The 22,132-nt window shown below is 42.7% G+C and overlaps 1 protein-coding gene across 1 annotated transcript in view; it reads right to left on the bottom strand.

Moving 5' to 3' along the window:
- Positions 1 to 21,068, bottom strand: part of LOC125412500 (protein zyg-11 homolog B) — a 59,718-nt gene extending 38,650 nt beyond the window's left edge. Inside the window, exons 1-2 of the mRNA XM_087904761.1 lie at positions 20,863 to 21,068; positions 5,725 to 5,890 (exon numbers count right to left, since the gene is read on the bottom strand). Coding sequence (XP_087760887.1) covers positions 5,725 to 5,890; positions 20,863 to 20,892 — 196 coding nt within the window. The 5' untranslated portion in view covers positions 20,893 to 21,068. The remainder of the gene's footprint in view (positions 1 to 5,724; positions 5,891 to 20,862) is intronic.
- Between the last annotated feature and the right edge of the window lie 1,064 nt (positions 21,069 to 22,132).

The following is a 22,132-nucleotide window of genomic DNA, read 5'->3' as shown; positions in this document are numbered from 1 at the left end:
AAGGAGAAGCTTCAAGTTCTAGAGAGATTGTATTATGAGGGCTGAGTGTCTACCAATCAGGATACTAAAGTAACTAAAGAAAGAGAATCTTCACTGGACCTTGCAGGGTTCATATATGAGCAAGGTTTAAACTTTACACTAACATATTGATACCAATATATTTCTAGAATATCTTTTAAATTCATAATACATTATTACATATATAAACATACACATAATATATTTAGTAAATATAATGGCTAGAATTCATTGTTAAACTATTAGTCAGAGCTGGGGATGATGGACACACCTTTAATCCCAGCACTCAGGAGGCAGACGCAGACAGATCTCCATGAGTTCGAGGCCAGCTTGATCTACATAGCCAGCACTGCATAGAAACCCTGCCTCAAAACAAACAAGGAAAAAACCCACTAGCCAGATTTGAAACCTTTTTATTTTGGTTTAGTGTTTTTGATACTGTTGTTGTTTTGTTTTGTAGATGGGTTTCTGTGTTTACCACACCTGGCTGCCCAAAACTTGCTTTGTAGATCAGGCTGGCCTCAAACTCACAGAGATTCGCCTGCCTCTGCTTCCCCAGTGCTGGGATTTAAGATGCGCGCCACCACACCCCGCTTGGCTTAGTTCTTAAATTTTTAGAAATTGTACTTATTTATTCATGTGTGTGCACACGTCTGCGCATGGCATGGCATAAGTGTAGAGGTCAGAGGACAACTTTGTGGAGTTCATTCTTCCCTTCCACATGGATCCTCAGAACAGAGCTCAGGTCTTAGGCTTGGCAGCAGTGCTATTTATCTAGTGAGCCATTGGGTCAGCCTCTGGCGTTTTAGTTTTTGAGACACAGTCTCACACTGTATCTCTGACTGACCTCAAACTTGTAGACAGTGCTTAAAACCTTATTGGAAAGATGTAACACTGGCCAGGCAGTGGTGGCGTGTGCCTTTAATCCCAGCAGTGAGCCAGAGGCAAGTGGATCTCTGTTAGTTCAAGGCCAGTTACAGGACAGCCAGGGCTACACTAAGAAACCCTGTCTTGGGGGAAATAAAGAAAAGAAAATATCTGGGCATGGTAGTACACACTTGTGATCCCAGTACTGCAGAGACTGAGGCAAGAAGATCATTTTGAGTTCATTACTTAGTTAAACCCTCTACCACAAACACACACACAAACACAAACAAACACACACTTAAAAGTAGAATAAAGTTTTTTCCTAAAGAAAGAGGGATAAACAAACAAACAAAATTATAGGACAAACGCAAAAAAAAAAAAAAGAGCAAAGTAAAAGCCTCTTAGAAATGCTGGCCCGTGGTAGTGTACACCTTTAGTCCCAGTACTCAGCAGGCAGAGGAGGAAAGATCTCTGAGTTCAAGGCCAGCCTGGTCTACAGAGCTAGTTCTAGGACAGCCAGGGCTACACAGAGAAACCCTGCCTCGAAAACAGAAAAGGAAATGACCTATCAGACAATAGTGCTACAGAATATGACACTATGGAGTCATATCTCAAAAATATTACATATCAAACAATACCTACTAGGAAAGAAGTAAAAGCCATACCTATAAAATGTACTCTAAGAACAGTCTGTGGCTGTACCATTTGGAGTAAGATAAATCAATACTATGGGGTTTAAAGACAAAATTTTATGGTTATATCAGTGAGTCCATACTAACAATGCCCTTCAAGCTGCCAGACAAGTTATTATAAAATCAGAACTAAGGCATTTTTGTCTAAGAGCTGTTGTTAAGTAGAGGAGCTCTTACCCAGCATATTCAAAATTTAATTATTGTAAGACATTCAAAAGCTTCATGAAACTTGTCACATTGAACAAAAATTGAGTCAAGCAACCAACAGGGTATTAATAGTTCAGCAACCAATTGACACCCAGAGTTGCAATAATATGCCCTTTCTTATCAATGCACCTTGCAACCTGCTAACCCTACATACACCTGTACTGAGCTGCATACACGCCTGCTTTAACAATAAAAACAAGTTAGTCTTCTTAGTAATCCCTAGATAATACACCTGTTTTTACTCAAACACTCGTGAGATGTATCCAGTATCTGGCCTATTCAGCCTGGACAGGTTGTAGGTACATAACCATCAGGACAAACTGTGTCCTGAGAGACCTTTGTTGTTGTTGTTAATGGTTGTTTGTTTTCTGTTTTTCAAAACAAGGTTTCTCTTTGTAACCACTCCAACTGTCTGGGAACTCTCTCTTTAGACCATGCTAGCCTCAAACTCACAGAGATCCCCTTGTTTTGCCTTCTGAACGCTGGGATCAAAGGTGTGTGCCACTACAGCCAGGCAGTCTGAAAGTTCTTTTAGGGAGAATCCCTCACTTACTATCTTATGCTTAGACATAATTGGGCATGCACATGATTAAAATCAGTTGCATCAGCTGGGTGGTGGTGGTGCATGACTCCAAAGTTACATAGAAAAACCCTATTTGAAAAATAAGATAAAAAAAAAGTTGCATCATGCTAAGGGACGTGTAGTAGACAAAGGCAGTACCACAACCCTGTCAATCAACACAGATAACCCCCGTCACGAACATCTATAACCAGCTCCTCCTTCCACCGCACTCCCTAAAGCAAAGCCCCAAACAGTAACAAGGCCGGTCAGTCCTCTCCCACTCAGGGAGTCCCATCTCTCCTGGCAGTGTACCTAAAACTTTTTGTTTTGCTATAATGAATCTTACTGATTTTTTTGTTTGCTTGTTTTCTCAAGACAGGGTTTCTCTGTGGCCTTGGAGCCTGTCCCAGAACTAGCTCTTGTAGACCAGGCTGGCCTTGAACTCACAGAGATCAGCCTGCCTCTGCCTCCTGAGTGCTGGAATTAAAGGTGTGCGCCACTACCACCCGGCGAATCTTACTGATTTACTTTTTATGTGTACATCTTTTTCAAGTTATGTCGACAAGGTACCACAAATTGTAAAAAAAAAAAAAAAAAAAAAAACAAAACTCTGCTAGAAGTCCAGTGGATTAAGAGCATTTGCTTTTCAGAGGACCTGCATTCAATGCCCAGTACCTACACGGTGGTTCACATCTATCTGTAACTCCAGTTTCAGGGAGGCCAACAACCCTGCTCTCGCCTCTGCAGGCATTAAGCACACAAGTGAAGTACAGCAACAGCAAAGCTAGGTGGTGGTGATGCACACCTTATCCCAGCACTCAGGAAACAAAAGTAGGCAGATCTCTGAATTCAAGGCCAACCTGGTCTACAGGATGATTTCCAGAACAGTTAGTTAGCCAGGACTACATAGAGAAACCCTGTCTCCAAAACCCAAAAACAAACAAATTTTAAAAACCTAACAACAGAAAAGAAACTAATATAACACAAAACTGAAACTTTTTTTTTTTTTTTTGAGATAGGTTTTCACGTAGTCCAGACTGAACTCAAACTCACTCTGTAGCTGAGTGAACTTGTAGACCTTGAACTCCTGATTCTCCAGTCCCGGCCTCCCAAGGGTTACAGGCATGTGCCAATATACCTAGTTTTTATTTTTGGAGTGTATATGCATGTTCTACTGCACATGTGGAGGAAGTCAGGTTTTTCTTTTCACCATATGGGTCTGTGGAACTCAACTAAGGTCCTCAGCTTTGGCAGCAGGTACCTTTACCCACTAAGATATTTCAGGGGCCATCACACCTGCCTTTTTATTTATTTTTAATTTTTTAAATTGTTTTTACTGAGCTATATATTTTTGTCTACTCCTCTCCCTTTCTCCCCTCTCCTATGGGCCCCATGCTTCCAATTTACTCAGGAGATCTTGTCTTTTTCTACTTCCCATGTAGATTAGATGCATGTATGTCTCTCTTAGGGTTCTCATTGTTGTCTAGGTTCTCTGGGATTGTGAACTGCAGGCTGGCTTTTCTTTGCTTTATGTCTAAAAGCCACTTATGAGTGAGTACATATGATATTTGTCTTTCTGAGTCTGGGTTACCTCACTTAATATGATGTTTTCTAGATCCACCCATTTGCCTGCAAATTTCAAGATGTCATTATTTTTTTCTGCTGTGTAATACTCCACTGTGTAAATGTACCACATTTTCTTTGTCCATTCTTCGGTCAAGGGGCATTTAGGTTGTTTCCAGGTTCTAGCTATGGCAAACAATGCCGCTCTGAATATAGTTGAGCACATGTCCTTGTAGTACGATTGAGCATCCTTTGGGTATATGCCCAAAAGTGATACTGCTGGATCTTGAGGAAGGTTGTTTCCTAATTTTCTGAAAAATCGCCACACTGAAATCAAAGCGGCTGTATCGGTTTGCACTCCCACCAGCTATGCAGGAGTGTTCCCTTTACCCCACATCCTCTCCAGGATAAAACAAATTTTGAGATTGAACATGCTGAGCATGATCACTGAGAAATACTGGTATTACATAATCTCTTAAATTGTTGCATAGCACTGTAAGCGACTTACTTTTAATATATATACTACTTACTGATAGTTATTCTGGTTCCTGTGTCAGAATGTGAGTTAAGCAATTCAGTGAAAATAATCAAATATAGAGGTTTTCTTTTCTAAATTATACCAAATAATTCAATTAAAGCTCCATTTTCTTAGTCTTCTTTGAGATGCATAATCTGCATTCACACCTAACAATATTTTTCTTTCTTTTTCTTTTTTACTTTTAATATGGGTGGGGGCAGGAAAGTACGTGCAGAGGCCAGAGGAGATTTTCCAGTCTTCTGTTGTTAGTCTTCTATTGTTCTTAGTCTTCTTCCTGTGCAGCAGGGTCTCTTACTGAAGCTGGAGCGAATGGTTCTTCTACTTATTTATTTTAAATCAAGGTGGCAACAGTAATCCTTTTGTCTTCATCCCTTACCAAATGCTGGGTGTAGCCACACCTGGCTTCTCATGACAATGGGGATCCTAATGCTGAAGTCCTTTATGTTGCTGAAGTCCTTTACCCACTAAGCCACCTCCAGCACCCAACAGTATTTTTCACACACACATATATGTGAAGCAGAGGCAGATGATCTCTTGAGTTCGAGGCCAGCTTGGTCTACAGACTGAGTTCCAGGATAGCCAGGGCTACAGAGCAACTCTGTCTCAAAAACAAAACAAAACAAACAAACAAACAAAAAACAACAGAAAAAGAGTCAAGACCAGAAACCAGTTTTTCATAATAGTACGATTCTCCCACTGTCAAGAGAAGATGTAAGGTATTTCTATACCTGTGGACGACTATGTAGAAACACTGTAGTTACAAAAGTTCCTTTTGCTCTAAGAATCACTTTTTAGGTCTTGGAGAAACAGCTCAGTGGTTAATAGCATTTGACATTTCTACAGAGGGTCAGTGTTCAGATCCCAGCACCCACAAATACTCATAACTGTCCCTAACTCCAGTTCCAAGGGATCTGACACCTTCTGACCTCCATGGGCACCAGGAACGCACATGGTGCATATATATAGGCAGCCAGAACACTCATCCACATAAAATAAATAAATCTAAATATGTTTGTGTGGGGGTGTGTCTATTTAAAAAAATTACTTCTTAAATCAAAAAAGAAAAATAATGGTTTGCCTAGACTGGAAAGGAAAAAAAAGCATTAAATCTGAAGCAAAAACAGGTAAAAAGTTACTGAATTCCTTTTCCTAGAATCAGGTTCATCTGACTTTTTCTACTATTTCTAAGAAAACAATTAAATGGGCCATAGCGGTATTTTCAAATCCAATTCCAATTAAAAGCACACAATTTGTCTTTTCCATCTTTCATCATTTACCATGAAATGCCATGGTCTGAAGCAGTCGATCAGCCACCTCCTGTGGAAATACTCCGGGTTCCTGCAGACACAGTGTTCCGTCTTGTCTTGCTGAACAGAACTTCTCAAGGTTAGTGGTCAGGAAACTCAAACAGATGTCAAGTAAGGAATAGGGAGATGCTTCCTCCTTGGAACACAGGAAAGAACATAAAGGAAACACAAAAGCAAACAAATTAGCTTCCAGAAAAGTGGAGAATAAAACCCTTATTTACTCATTCAATAACTATTTATTGTCTATGAGACAGACAATGAATACTGTGACAGCAACAGAGACTGTGTTAGGCAGTAGGACATAGTCTGTAATATGCATCTCAGAAGAACAGACATCCTGAAACAAATCTCCACAATCCCTTAAATACTACAAGGGAAACCACACTGGGTAGAGTAAACACCCAGCCAGTTCTAACCAGTCAGAGGCAGATAGGGAAAGCCTCAAAGGAAGAAGAGATTAGCCTTCCTAAATTATCACCACATGCACTATCAGGTCTTCATAGGCTCTCACCACACTGGAGACAGCACTCCTTTTTCTTTTTCTTGTCTTTTGAGACAGGCTGGACGAGAACTCAATATGTAGACAAGGCTGGCCTGGAAATCGGAGATCCACCTGCTTCTAACTCTGGAGTACCAAGACTTTAGTACTAAGACCTTTAGGTGAGCATCACCACGCGCAGGCACAAAGACAAAAATTCTTAAAACTGTTGACTTTCCTATCTGAATCCTTCTGTGCTGTCATATGTCCACTTAACACACAAACTAGAGTTATGTGAATGGACAGAACCTTAATAGAAAAATGCAGGAAGAAAAGATTTGTCTTAGCTCACAATTCCAGATTTCAGTACGCCAAAGGTCAATCAAGGTGTGGCGGGCTTAAAACTGCTCACATCACATCTACAATCAAGAGCAGAGAGACGAGAGATACACATTTGGTACTCAGCTACCCTTCTCTACTCTTACACAGCCCAGGACCCAAAGCCAGAGAACTATACCACTAACTTTCAGGCTGAGTCTTTCCACATCTATTAAGGCACCAAGACAGGCCCCCTAAAGACAAGCCCACAGGCCAACCTAATATAAATAGTCCATCACTGAAATTCTTTCCAGGTGATTTTAGAGTGTGTCAAGTTGACAATTAGATTAACATCACATCTCCCTACTCCATCAAATAAGTATTTTTATAGTCTTCCCTTTCACCAGGAGTGTGGGTCCTTTAGAATTCCTGCCTTTATGTGGTGGTCTCAGTCCTAATTCTTATGAATCAAGTTCAAAATGTCATCTACTACTTGAAAGGTTCCTAAGGTTGACAAGCCCATCAAGAGACAGCAATGACACCACTAGTGACCTTTTCCTGTACACCTGAAAGATGTTTTTGTTTCATCTGTAAGAAGTACTTTTATAGGCTGGGCAGTGCTGGTGCACACCTTTAACCCCAGCACTTAGGAGGCAGAGGCAGGCGGATCTCTGAGGGCAGCCTGGTCTACAGAGAGAGCTCCAGTATAGCCAGGGCTACACAGAGAAACCTCCCGCCTAGAAACCCCTCCCTCCAAAGTAATTTCATTACATTTTTATTTAGTTATTGTGTGTGTGTATGCATGCACACATGTAGGGATGGATATATGTATATGGGAGTACGTACCAACTTATACACACAGAGGTCAGCACACCTGTCTTAAGCCACTGTCCTACTGCTGTGAAGAGACTCCATGACTCCAAGGCAACTCTTTAAAAGCATTTGATTGGGGATGGCTTACAGTTTCAGGGGTTAGTGCATTATCATGATGGGAAGCATGGCAGCACATAGGCAGACATGGTGCTGAGAAGCTGAGAAGTAGCTGTGAGTTCTACATCCTGATCCATAGGCAGAGAGAGAGACAGACAGACAGACAGACAGACTCTGGCCTATCCTCAGTGATACACTTCCCCCAACAACCCCTGTAATCCTTCTAAGAGTTGTTTCTCTCTATATATGGGTCCTAAGGACTGAACTCAGATCAGGCTTTGTGCCCTTATACACTATGCTACTTTCACAGTCTTCGTTTTGTTAGAGATAGAGTCTTACTCTGAAATTCAAGTTGTCCTTAATTCATGGCATCCTTCTTTCTGCCTCTATCTTCTGAGAACTAACAATCCTGATGTTGAGGAGCTGCCTGGCTTAATGTTGTTATCATTGTTTGTAGTGCTGGGGATCAAACCCAGAGCTTTTTTCAAGCCAAGTAAACTATCACTAAGCTATAGCAATTGTTTATTTTCTAAATATTGGATAAAAAATTAGGTAATTTAAAAGATTAGATAACAATTTTTGATAGAAATTATTATTATATTTTAGAGATGGGGTCTCACTATATTGGCTAAAACTGGCCTAGGGGCCAGCTAAGAGCTTGGCAGGTAAGGTGCTTGTCACCAAGCCTGATAACCCAAGTTTGATCCCTGAAATAATGTGGTAGGAGAGAACTGACTCCTGCCACGTTCTTCTGTGACCTCCACATTCCCAATGCGGCACTCCTCATTCCTTCCAACTAAATAAATAAACGTAAAAAATCATTTTTAATGATTTGTTATTGTCACTTTTAATGATTTGCTGTTGTTGTTATTATTATTATTATTAATGTTTTTTCAAGACAGGGTTTCTCTGGGTAACAACCCTGGCTGTTCTGGAACAGGTAGGCCTCAAATTCAGAGATCTGCCTGCCTCTGCCTCCCAGGTGTTGTAATTAAAGGTGTGCCCCACTGTGTTTGGATTATTTTTTTATGGTTTATTTAACTTTATTTTATGTGCATTGGTGTGAAGGTGTCAAATCCCCTGCAACTGGATCTTCAGACAGTTGTGAGCTGTCATGTGGGTGCTGGGAGTTGAACCCCGGTCCTCTGGAAGGGCAGCCAGTGCTCTTAACCACTGAGCAATCTCTCCAGCCCTTGGCTTATTTTTTTTAAGATTTCATTTTTTTAATGTTTGTTTTATCTGTTTTGTCTACATGTATGTACACGCATGACATGAATGTCTCATTCAAAGAGATCAAAAGAGGGCATTAGATCCCCTAGCAGTTACAGGTTGTAGGCCACCGTGTGGGTACTGGGGAATGAATCTGGTTCCTCTGCAGCAGCAGCCAGTGCCTAAATGCTGAACCATCTCTCTAGTTATAAGATTTTATTTTTCAAGTTTTATTTGTTTTTTATTTATTTAGAGTGTGTGTCCCACAGAGACCAGAAAATGGCATCAGATCCCCTGGAGCTGGAGTTGCGGAGGTTGTGAGCTGTCCGATATGGGTTTAGAAACTAAACTGCTGATCTCTGCCAAGAGCAGTAAGAGCTCTTAACCTGGGAGGGAGTGGAAACCGTGGTTGGTACATAAAACGAATTTTTAAAAACTAAGAGCTCTTAACCTGTGACTATTTTCAGTGAGGTGCATGTACGCACACACATTCTTGTGTTTGCCTCATTTTTTTTTTAAATGTTCATTGGTGCTTGCCTGCATGTATGTCTGTGTGAGGATGTAGAAAGTTCTGGAACTGGAGCTACAGGCAGGTGTGAGTTGCCATGTGGGTGCTGGGAATTGAACCCAGGTCCTCTGCTAAGCCTGCTCTCCATCCCCATCATTTATTTTAAGGATTTATTTTATTTTTATTGACATGTATGAACATGACACATGTTCAAGGATGCCAGAAGGCATTGGAGCTGAAATTACAGGTGATTGTCGGCTGCCTGATGTGAGCACTGGGCATGAACTCAGGCCCTCTAGAAGAGCAGCAAACACTCTTATCCCCTCTGAGTCATCTCTCCAGTCCACATTTCATTAAAAAAAAAAAAAAAAAGATTAGGAATTCTATGCAGCCCAAGTAGATGTCTAACTTTCAATCTTTCTGCCTAGGTCTCCACAGCCCTAGGTGTTTATCACTACACTTGGCTGTGAAATGCATTTTTGTTTTTTGTTTTTTGAGATAGGGTTTCTCTGTGTAACAGCCCTGGCTATCCTGAAATTAGCTCCTATAGACCAGGCTGGCCTCAAACTCACAGAGATCTGCTTGTCTCTGCCTCTCGAGTGCTGGGATTTAAGGCGTGCAAACACCACTGCCCGTCATTAAATGTATTTTTTATTAACATCTTTTTGAAGGACTAAGTAATATCTTGTACTTGGACTCCAGTTGTCTGGATTAAAATGCCATTTACAAAACTATGTAAACTTATTAGGCAAAGGACTTAGTCTTCCTGTATTTCAGTCCATGATCTAAAAAAATGCATAAAGCAGTTCCTACCTCATGAGACTGTCTGTTGTCAGAAATAAATACACTCTAAATGCAGAACTCTTGAAGTAGTGCCCAGCATGTACTAACTGCTGAGTCAGTGCTTATTATAGACTGTAAGTTCCACCAGGAAAAAAATGTTTTGTTCACTGATACAGTCATAAGCCTAAAATAACACCTACTACATCATAGCAACAAACGTGCATTTTACAGTGAATCTTCAAGCACAAATGTACTGTTAGATGTACTTCACACCTAGAGAAAGAGATGGCACACCCAGAGATATTAAGTCGCGGGTTAGAACTGAAAGGTGGACAGTATCACTGAAGCGCACACATACCCATCCTGACTTCCTACCACCATACTTCAGGAGAAAGCACCTCTTCGTTTTTTGCAGTGCTAGGGGAGGGATTATACAAGTACAGCGTCACTGAGCTACAGTGCTAGGGGAGGGGTTAGTACAGTGTCCCTGAGCTATAGCCCCCAATTATTCTGTACCAATAATTCCACCAAGTCAGGCTTCTAGAAATAAGCATCCAAGACCAGATGTAATCAAATCCTCTGTTCTACCCATTTCTGACATCTTACAAATGAAGAAGTCAACAAAGTAGTCTCAAGGACATAGGTGATATCATCCTCAATACAGATATTAGGGGCCGAAGAAATGGCTCCACAGTTAAGAGCACTGGCTGCTCTTCCAAGGGACCTGGGGCAACTCACACCTGTCTGTAACTCCAGTTCTGGGAATCTGACACCCTCACACAGACATACATGTAGGTAAAACATCAATGCACATTTTAAAAAAAGAATGCAGATATTATGAACTACTGGACATAGGGGTTTTGCTTGTCTGTCTTTTTGTGCTGGGACTCAAACCCAAGGTCTTTTGCTTGTCTGTTTTGAGATGGAGTCTCCTACCACAGGCTGGAGTTGAATTCAGAGACGCCCCCCCCCCCCAGTGCGGGAGTAAAGGCGTGTGACACAATGACTGGCTCAAACCCAGGATCGTGTCTCCTCCATGCTATTCGAGTGCTCTACTGCTAAGTTAGTTGCTTTACTAAAAGAAATCACTAATTACTCTTTAGAAACTCCTAGATTAAAAATTAAATTTTCTGCATGCATCACTTCAGAACCTAGCCAATATGGCAAGTAGCTATGTGCTAAAGGGCAAGGAGGCAGAGTTCTAGCAAAAAAGATCAAGGTCTCAAATGGTAATCGATCCCCTCCCTGCTTCCTTCTTGGGTCATGTAATAAAGCTATCCTAGGACATAAAAATTTAGGTCAGTAATCACTGAGCATTTATGGATCAAACCGATTGGTAACACAGAGAGATCTCAGCATTATTTCCGTCCTAGCCACAAGTTTGACTTTTAAAGTGCAAGTTCACAGACACAGGTTTAATAACGTAAACAGCAGTTATGGCCTTTGCTACTTATTAGTTATATGGTCTAAGGAAAAGCAATGAATTTCTAAGTTTCCTTATCTGAAGAAGTGAAGCTAGACCTCAACCTTGACTATCTCAGACGACAGTAGTTTGGAATAGACGGGATGTGTGTAAAACTAGCTCTAAAATACTAAAGTAAGTTAGGCATGATGGCGCACACCTGTAATTCTAGCAAAGGCAAGGTCAAATAGAAGGAATGAAAAGTCAAGGCCACCCTGGGTAACACAGCAGGTTCAAAGCCATCTAAAGCTACATAGTGGGTGTAAGTCTCAAACCAAAGACTACCTATGTAGCACCATGGTAGAGCATGTTCCTATTATACAGAATACCTGGATTCAATTCTGATCGTGACAAATAAAATAAAATGCTACAATATTTGAGCTGAGGATAGAGCTAAGTCGTAAAGCCTTTGTCTAGCATTCACAAGGCCCTGGATTTGATCCTCAGCATTACAAAAATACAGCCAACCAATCAAGAGCCTTTACGTTATTAGCAAATATGAACACCAGTGAAACAAGAGTCCTTGGTATGAAAAGTTTAATTAATACATTCTTCAAAGCTAAGAAGTCAAGCTTATGAAAAACTTAAACTCTTTAACAGTAATTACCTTTAATTACCTTTTCTTTTTTGTTTTTTTTAAATATTTATTTATTATGTATACAATATTCTGTCTGTGTGTATGCCTGCAGGCCAGAAGAGGGCACCAGACCCCATTACAGATGGTTGTGAGACACCATGTGGTTGCTGGGAATTGAACTCAGGACCTTTGGAAGAGCAGGCAATGCTCTTAACCTCTGAGCCATCTCTTCAGCCCCTAATTACCTTTTCTTTAAGGAACAGGAGAGCCAGGCTTAGCATTTGGATGGGAAAAACAGAATGAGCGGGAGTTCAAGGACAGCATGAGCCACATGAAGACTCTAACTCATAATTCAATAAAAAATTATTTTTTTCAAGACAGGGTTTCTTTGTGTAGCCCTGGCTATCCTGGAACTCTCTCTGTAGACCAAGCTGTCCTGCCTCTGCCTCCCGAGTGTTGGGATTAAAGGCATGCATCACCACTGCCCAGCTAAAAAGTCTTTAAAAGCAACCAAAAATTTAATAAAGTTAGAAAATGCTAATAGTCTAATACTTGACTTTTGCGAGAACTTTGTTTAATGAACAAAGAATTTTATTACATTTATTTTTATTACATATATTTTTTTTATTCTGTGGTTTATATTTAGTAGTTCTATTGTTTTGTGGTCCTGGAACGCTAACCCTGTGCCTTGCACATGCTGAGTGAGTGCGCTAAGACTGAGCTACACTTCAAAACCTTTGTTGTTTGGGTTTTGGGGTTTTTTGTTTGTCTGTTTGTTTTGAGACAGGGCTCACGATGTAATCCAGGCTGGCCTCAAACTCAAGATACTCTTGTACTTTCCAAATATTGGGATTCCAAGTATGTACTGTTTTTAATAATTTCATAAATCCCTAACGGCAGTTTATATGAAACTGAGAATCAGTATGCAAAATTCTAACACTAACATCAATATGCCCTTCTCCCAACTCCACACTACAGAAAGCGAGGTCACTATAGAAAATGCACTTAGCCTAGGCAGGCAGTGAGGGTGCATGCCTTTAATCCCAGCACTTGGGAAACAGAAGCAGACTGGTCTCTGTGAATTCGAGGCCAGCCTGGGCTACAGAGCAAGTTCCAGGACAGGCACAAAGGCTATACAGAGAAACCCTGTCTCAAAAAACAAACAAAAAAGGAAGGATGGAAGGAAGAAAAAAAGAAAGAAAAAGAAAATGCACTTAGCCAAAGTGTGGCATACCAGGTCCTTGTAGTTTGTTTTCTTATACTCCTTCCTCCAATTTAAACCACACTACTGGGCTAGTGATACAGCTCAGCAAGTAAAGGCACTTGTTGAAAACGGACAACCTGAGCTCAATCCGCAGGTCCCAATGGTGGAAAGAAAGGACCACTGTAAGTTGTCATTTGACCTCCACACACACTCAACACACAGATAATATAATGATTTTAAAATAAATAATTTCAGCCGGGTGGTGGTGGTGCAAGCCTTTAATCCCAGCACTCGGGAGATAGAGGCAGGAGGATCTCTATGAGTTCGAGGCCAGCCTGGTCTACAAGAGCTAGTTCCCGGACAGGCATTAAAACTACAAAGAAACCTTATCTCAAAAAACCAATAAATAAATAAATAAATTCAAGGAAATTGCTATTATGACATAGTGAGAGTTTATACACTGCTACTTGTGCTGAACAAAAGCTGCCCCCATCCCAGACCAAGTTTCATAATTCACTTAAGGGCCATCCTCCCTCCATCTCAAATACGACACTACTTCCTGTGAAGTCTTTCCACCTGGTGACCGTGGCTGAACCTGCAGGCCTAGCACTTGGGAGGGGGAGGCACAGGATCACCTGAACCTACCACTCAAGTCCAGCCTGAGTATAGCAAGAGACCATCTCAAAAAAGTTGCAAACAACAAGCTTTTCAAGAGACTAAGGTTTCTAATGTGAATCCGGGTCTTCTCAGTTTGATCACAGGTTTGTTTTGTCTAATCTACCACAATGCTAAAGTCACAGTGTCTAGAACACATTTAGTGACTTTTGTTGTTATTCTGTTTTGCTTTTTGAGAGGGTCTCTTGTAGCACAGGCTGACCTCTGTAGTAGGAGGCTGCTTGTTCATTCCTGGCTGCCCAGACTTAAAATAATCACACAGAAACTGTATTAATTAAATGACTGCTTGGCCTATTAGCTCTAGCTTTTTTTTTTTTTTCCCAAGACAGTGTTTTGCTGTAGCTTTGGAGTCTGTTCTGGAACTAGCTCTTGTAGACCAGGCTGGCCTCAAACTCACAGAGATCTGCCTCCCGAGTGCTGAGATTAAAGGCGTGCGCCACCACCGCCTGGCTAGCTCTAGCATCTTAATTTAACCCCATTTCTACTAATCAGTGTAATGCCATGTGGGTGTAGCTTACCGGCAAGTTTCTCTCTGTCTCTAGTAGTGCTTTTCACTGACTTTGCCTTCTCTCTCCCAGCATTCAGTTTAATTTTCCCCACCTAGCTCTGTGAGGGCCAGCCATGATAATCTAAGTCTGGGCAGAAAGGAAGTTCTTTACTTCCTCCAACCATTATCACCTGGGACTCTGGCCATTGATAAATTTAAATGGAGTCTAGAGTCTCAATAGTTTACCCTGAGACAATGCCTGGCAGCACTGAGATTACCTGACCCCCGCCCAAGAGCAGACCATTCGAAGAAAATTCCTGGCATTCCAAGCACTGTAAATAGAAACACCTGCCAGCACTTCACCAGGACACCCCTAGACAAATGTCAGCCAATCAGGGGTCCTGAACCTCAGAGACCCCACACCCCCACCTTTACTACTATAAAAACCCAATTCTAATTGAGCTTGGGGCTCTCCAGACATTCCAATACATTGGACATGTGGAGAGACTGAGTTTGCAAACTTGATTAAAATAAAGGCTCTTTGCTTTTACATGTGGGACTTGGTCTCCTTTGTTGGCTTTTGTGGGGACCAACGGATTTGAGCATAACAGCTCTACTCTGCCCTATCACAGGCCAAGCCAGCTTCTTTATTCATTAACCAATAAAAGCAACACACATAGAGGACTTCCTACACTTCTGAACTTCTGATCTTCCTGTTGTTACCTGTGACTAAGTATGCACTAACCTAAGCTCCCCGCCCTTATTCTCTCTTGCCCCCTTCCCACTGATTCCCTTACTCTTTCCAACTAGCCCCCTTTCTATGTCAGAGAAGAATAGGACCCCATGAGCCTCTCTCTTTCCATGACAGATTAGTGATGAGCCCAGTCTTGGGTAGATCTTATAACACAAGTAACCAGAGCTACCATGAGCTGAAGAGCACAACAGTTGTGTCCTGATCCTCGTGCCTTTATCTACCCGCTTTACTTTCAGCATCTTTAGTATCCGTGACTTTCTCGTCACAGTGCTAGGAATACCTGACAAGAACTATTAAAGGGAAAGATTGATTTGGCTCACAGTTCAAGACTATGTTCTGCCATCATGGAAATGACATGTCAGGGAAAGTGAGGTAGTTGCTTACATCCCACCAGCAGGTAGACAGCAAAGAGTCAAGGCCTAAATCAGGCTCAGCTTTAACTCAAAAAAGCATGCCCTGTGGCAACACACTTCCCCAGGTAGGCACTACGTCTTACAGGTTCTACAGCTACAACAGAAGACCACACGGAAGTTAACTTTAGACACGGGAGCATATGGAAGACAGTTCACACTCAACTACTATACTGTTGTTTCTAATATATTTTAATTATGTTGCATTCATGTCTGAGTATGTGGATGTGAGTGCAGGTGCCTGAGGCACTCAGAGGCCAGAAGAGGGCATCACATCCTCTGGAGCTAGAGTTACAAGAGGTTCTGAATCACAAGATGTGGGTACTGAGACCCAAATTGAAGTCCTATGGAGGAGCATCAGAAGCACTTTGAACCACTAAGCAATTTCTTCCCAGGGTCCTTTATGGCATTGTCATATGTGTTTTGTTTGGCCCTCCCTCCATTCTCTCTACCTCCCTGTCCCATCTATCTTCTCTGGAGTTGGGGTTCCAGGTAGCTGTGAACCACCTGATGTTGGTGCTGGACACTGAACTTAGATACCTTGGAAGAACATCAAGTGCTCTTAACCAGTCACTATTTCCTCATGTGGATTTTGTTTTTGAAACTGAGTCTTTCTATGTAGTCCTGACTGTCCTAAAACTCCTTATTAGACCAGGCTGGCCTTGAACTCACAGAGAACCTTCTGCCTCCCTCTGCTTCCCAAGTGCTGGAATTAAAGGCATGTGCCACTGTACCCGGTTTTTATTTATTTATTCATTTACTTATTTAAACCACTGCAATCAAGGTGCCTATACAGTATCATCCAGGTCTCAGCAGCTGGCCAGAAGCCATCTCTGCATCCATGTTTTATACTCTGAAGATGAGACAGACTCTAATAATCAACAACAACAGCTAAAAATATAACAATATAGCAACTGAGATATAGACTATGAAAGAGCTGCATAACAGAGATGAGTGTGACCTAAAAGTTTTTGTTGTTATTTTGTTTTTTGTCTTTTGAGGAGTAGGCAGGACAACAAGGATTTCCTTGACTTTCTTGAATGGCAAGTCAACGGCACATGTGGTTCCTTCTAACCACGCCAGCCTCTCCACCACAGAGACTTAGATTAAGTCCTCAGGTCTCCATTTGAAAGAAGGATCCTTTCCAAAGCCCCCACTGACTATCATACTCCACGATGCCACCATGTCTTTCTTAGCACATTTTAAGTATGCTAAAACCTTTCACACCTAAAAACTACTCTATATTCACAAACATATAAAAAGGGAGGGACCACACCTATTTCACAATCTGTGATATTCCCAATGCAAACACAGTCAAACGGCAGAAACACTGTTAGATGAATGGAAGGTCAGGGTTGTCCTAGGCCTTCCGTATCAGCATTACAAGAGTTCTTGAAAGAAAACAACTCTCAGGCTCAACTCCAAACTTAATGAATCAAACTCTGGAGGCACGGAGCCCAACAAACCCTTCCTGATTCACAGTAAACTCTGAGAACCGCTGCCTTAAATATCTCAAGTATCCAATGCATCATAACAAACATTTGAAAATATATACTACAAAGCTTTCTAACAACCATTCAATTATTTAATAAAAATATATTAAACACACTGTGCAAGAAAAACAAAAAGTAACTCCTACTAGTAATTTCCGGCTCACAATAAGCCAGTATTTTCCTTCTTCACCCTCCCATACACTCTTACTGTGCGTACATATTTGAACAAGCAAGAACAACACATGTTAGTTGAACATGAAGTTTAAAGCACAGTAAAGCTGGCCAGGCAGTTGTGGGACATGTTTTTAAACCCAGCACTCGGGAGGCAGAGACAGGCAGATCTCTGTGAGTTTGACACCAACTTGGTTTACAGAGTGAGTTCCAGGACAGGCTCCAAAGCTAAAGAAACCCTGTCTCGAAAAATGAAACAAAACAACAACAAAAAAACCCAATAACGCCCAAGTATCTGCTGTGGTTTGATTGTATTTCCCCCAAATGCTTATGATGAGTGCCTTACGATTCTAGCCTACAAGATGATGCCTTTGAAAAGTGATTAGATCACTGAATGAGACTAGTGCCCTTATTTAAAAGAAGCCCCAGGGAGCAGCCTTGCTTATCCAACAAGTACAGGAAAAACATGCGTCTATGAACCAGTACAAAAACTCCCACTAGACACTGGGCATGGTGGTACATGCCAGGACTCAGGAGGCTGTGGCAGGCAGACACCCTCCAGGTGGAGGCCAGCCAGAACTACATGGCAAACCAGATAGCAAGGCTGCTCAAATAAGGATGCCGGGCAGTAGTGGTGCATGTCTTTAACCCCAGCAGAGGTAGGCGGATCTCTGAGTTCGAGGTTAGTCTTGTAAACAGAGCTACTTCCAAGACAGCCAGGGCTACACAGAGAAATCCTGTCTCGAAAAAATAAAATATACACAACATGTTTAACAAGGGAGGAGCAGTGGGATGTGACTCAGGATATAGCTCAGATGACAGAGTTCTTATCTGGCATGCACAAGGGTCTGGGTGCAACACGGCTCACCTAAAATCTCAGCACTAGGGAGGCTGAGGCAGGTGCTCAGGAGCTCCAGCTTACCCTCCACTACACAGGGCTACACTAAGGCTTTGCTGCAGGGAGCAGTAACAGAAAGGGCTGGGTAAACAGCAGTTGTATAAATGCTGTCCTGGAAAGCATGAGGACCTGAACTCAGATCCTCGGTGCCCAATAAAAGCTGGGCATGGCCATGTGTGCCTGGAACCCTGGTGCTGGAGGCAGAGATAGGCAGATCTCTGAAGCTCACTGGCCAACCAGCCTAGACAAACGGACAAGCTTCAGTTTCAGTAAGGGATCCTGTCCCAAAAAATTAAATAAATAAGAGGATTAGGGAGATAGCTCACAGTGAAGAACACTTGTTGCTCTTTCAAAGAACCAGGGTTCAATTCATTCTTATAACCATGTATAATTCCAGTTCTGGGGTTCTGACACCCTCTTCTGACTTCCAGGCACAAAAGCAGTACACATCATACATACAGGCGTTTTGTATATTAAAAATCTCAAAGAAATTTTAATTAACAAAAAAAGCAACTCTGGTCTACACACACATACATACATGCATATATACATACATATGTACATGAGCACTTACACACACATGCACGCACACTATACACATGTTAACACACACGAAAAGAAAAGACCTTTCAGACAATGAGTGTGTTGGCACCTGTTCCTGGATATCCTATGCTCCAAAACTCTTACGTTTTTCTTTGAGTAGAAGTTCACCAGCTGGTATTTTGTTATAGCACCCTAAATGGACTAAGACAGTATCTTTCTCACCTCATTTCCTATACACATCCTATTTCCTTCCACCTTCCAGGCAGTAAACAGGAAACCCTTCATTACAAATCTTTTCCCCCCAGAAAAAGGATTTCTCTGTGTAGCCCCAGCTATCCTGGAACTCCCTCTGTAGACCAGGATGGCCTTGAACTCATAGAGTTCTGCCTGCCTCTGCCTTCCTAGTGCTGGGACTAAACGCATACACCACCATACCTGGCTTTCACAACACATCTTAAATTTTGTTCATTCTTCTACTCAAATTTATAATGAAGCTTTCTTCTTCTTTCCCAAACATTGCATATACATTCTATACAAGTTTCAGGCCCAGCTCAAATGACTCTTTTGAATCCCAGTGGGAAGGCCCACATTTCCAAAAGGCCCACATTTCTAGCCATCTGGTATCGTCTCCAGCAAAATGGCTCTTTGGTCTGTCACTATCACGACAGCCCACTATCTTCCTTTTCACACCAAAAGCAAGATGCTTCAGTCTGCTAGGTGCCTCCAATTTCAGTGTGAGACTGTGCTTGTCAGCTGGGGAAATAAGACCAATAATCGAATCATTCAAGTGTCTACCTGATTTGGGCCCTGGAAATAAAGGGAATTAAGTAAGGCACAGTTGTTTCCAAAAATCTAGATTCTACGGGAAGGAACAGATTAGCACACAATGACAGTAATGTCATTCTCCAGAATGACAACGTATGAATGGCAGAGTCAAGGGAGCTAGGGAATATTAATAGTGTTTATATGTTAAATGACCAGACAGTAAATGGCTTTCCTAAAAATTAGATGGAGAAATAAAGAAATGAGGAAACTATGATTAGCCTGAATCCTTTTCAGTAGAATGTATTATTCCTTTGACTAGAATGTAGATCAAAATTTAGCTTATTGTATATGATGGAACGATGTTTTCAATATATATACTGCAAAACACAGGTAACTCAACTCACAAAGGGCTGTAGCCACAGTCATTTTGAAGCAGAAGGAAAATGTGCAAAGGAAAGGTCCCTCCAAGAAAGGGCGGAAAGGGCAAAACAAACGCACCTTTAGAAAAGGAATTCTGAAGACTGTCACAATCTGCCTGCCAAGCTGATGTTCAGACCTCAGACGCCCTTGGTCTTTGCCTCCCAACAAAAACAAATCATTTGTTCTGAGCAGTAACTGTCATGTTTGCAAATTTAAAAAGGCTTTTAATTTCCAGAACTGTAACTCCACATGCAAACACACTCGAAACAAAAATTTTCAAAGCCTTTTTAGATATATCTGTCAAAAGGCCAGATGATCACATAAAGACACAATATGTTATCTGTAACACACTATCACTCAATTTATTGCAGTGACACTAGGTAGTAAAGCTTCCAGACTCCATACCTCCAATCTCCCCCCTTCTGCCCTCCAAAACAGAAAAGGGAAAGGCAGGCTTCGAATCTGTACGTGCCCGCCCAACAGCTCCCGGGAAGCAATCGCCTTCAAATTGTTCCTGCTTAGCCCCCTGAAGTCTGAAGAAGGAAAAAGGGACAGATGTGCGAGCCGGCGACGGGGGACATCCGACAAGGGGCAGAGGAAATGCGGATGGTCGAGGACCAAGGGGAAGAGGGGGCGGCGGAGATAAAATGGTGAAGGGGGAAGGGGGACGAGAAGGGAAAGCAAGCAAATGCGGGAACGAAAAACAGGGAGGAAAAAGGGGGCTAACGATCACAGAGGAGAAAGGGAGAATGGCTGAGGAGAAAAGGGAAGGGTTAAGGACGGGGGTTGGGGGGGGGGATGAAGAACGCGAAGAAGGCTGTCACGGGGGGACAAAAGGGTGTCACCAGAGAGGAGGGAGATTAAAGGATGTCCCCTAAAGGGATTCGCTCCTGCTGGATGGGGAACGACGGGCCGGAGAAGGCGGAGACCGGGGGGTGCGGGAAGAAGGGTGAGAGGCTAGGCTGCCCGGTGTCCTCGGGCCACCCGGGGATTGTGGGGGGTAAGCAGGCCGCGCTAGCTCACCATGGCTGCGTGGGCCTGGTCCTCCGGCATGCAGTCTCGGTCCTGCGTGCGGCGGCGGGCCGAGCCCGAGCCCACCCCTAAGATCAGCCGGCGAGGGGGCTCCAGGAGGCTCGGGTCGGGCAGCGGCTCCGGGCTGGGCCCAGGCCTCGGCCTCGCTCCCCTGAAGTACACCACTCCAGCCGCAGCCGCAGCCGCAGCCTGACCGAAACACAGACTCCGCCTCGCTCGCCGTGCCCGCCGCGCCCCGCCCCCACGAGGACCCGCCCCTCTCCCCGAGCCCGCCCCGCCCCCACGAGGACCCGCCCCTCTCCCCGTGCCCGCCTCGCCTCGCCCCGCCCCACGAGGTTCCGCCCCCCCTCGTCCCGCCCCCTTGAGACTCCGCCCCGTCTTAGCAAAGACTCCCTTCTCAAAGCGTGACTCCTTAAAGCTTTTCTGACAGGAAGAGCTTTAAACCAGGAGACTGCAGTTCTGGTCCATCGCTCACGCTCATATTTTTAAAATTTAGCTTCTGATTCCCGGTCATTAATTATTGTTGTCATCATTCTTGATGATTTCAGCATTCTGTTACATGATTTTATTTTGTTTTGTTGTTTGGTTTGGTTTGTTTTCTGAGACAGGGTCTCTCTACATAGCCTGGCTGTCCTGAATTCATTATGAAGACCAGTTTGGCTTGGAACTCACAGAGATCCTCCTGACTCTGCCTCCTGAACGCTGGGAATTAAAGGCATACCCCACCACACTCGGGGAATGATTTTTTTTTCTCAAATACTTTTTTTCTTTTTTTGAGAGGAGCTATGTAGCCCTGGCTGGCCTAGAACTCATGTTGTTCCAGGACTAGCCTGGAACTTTAGAGAGATTCACCTGCCTCTGCCTCCCGAGTGCTGGGATTAAAGGCGTGCGCCACCACTGTCCAGCTCAAATACTTATTAAAGAAATTATACGGGGCTGGGGTGATAGCTCAGTAGATAAGAGCACTGGCTGCTCTTCCAGAGGACCCAGGTTCAATTCCCAGAACCCACATGACAGCTCAAAACCTTCTGTAACTCCAGTTCCAGGAGATCTGACGCTTTCATATAGACATACATGGAGGCAAAACATCAATTGCACGTGAAATAAAAATAAATATTTGTTTAAAAAAAAGAAATATTTATTTATTTTGTGTGTATTTGGGTGTGTATGGGACATGAGTTCCTATCGATGTCAGAAGATTTCCAGTTGAGCGAATCAGTTTTTTTCCACCATGTTGGACTTGAGAACTCAACTCAGATAA

This window comes from Myodes glareolus, chromosome 3, assembly GCF_982192425.1.
Source record: "Myodes glareolus chromosome 3, mMyoGla1.1, whole genome shotgun sequence".
NCBI lineage: Eukaryota > Metazoa > Chordata > Mammalia > Rodentia > Cricetidae > Myodes > Myodes glareolus.
Note: the sequence above shows the minus strand (reverse complement) of the source record. Positions and strands in the feature narration are given on the sequence as shown.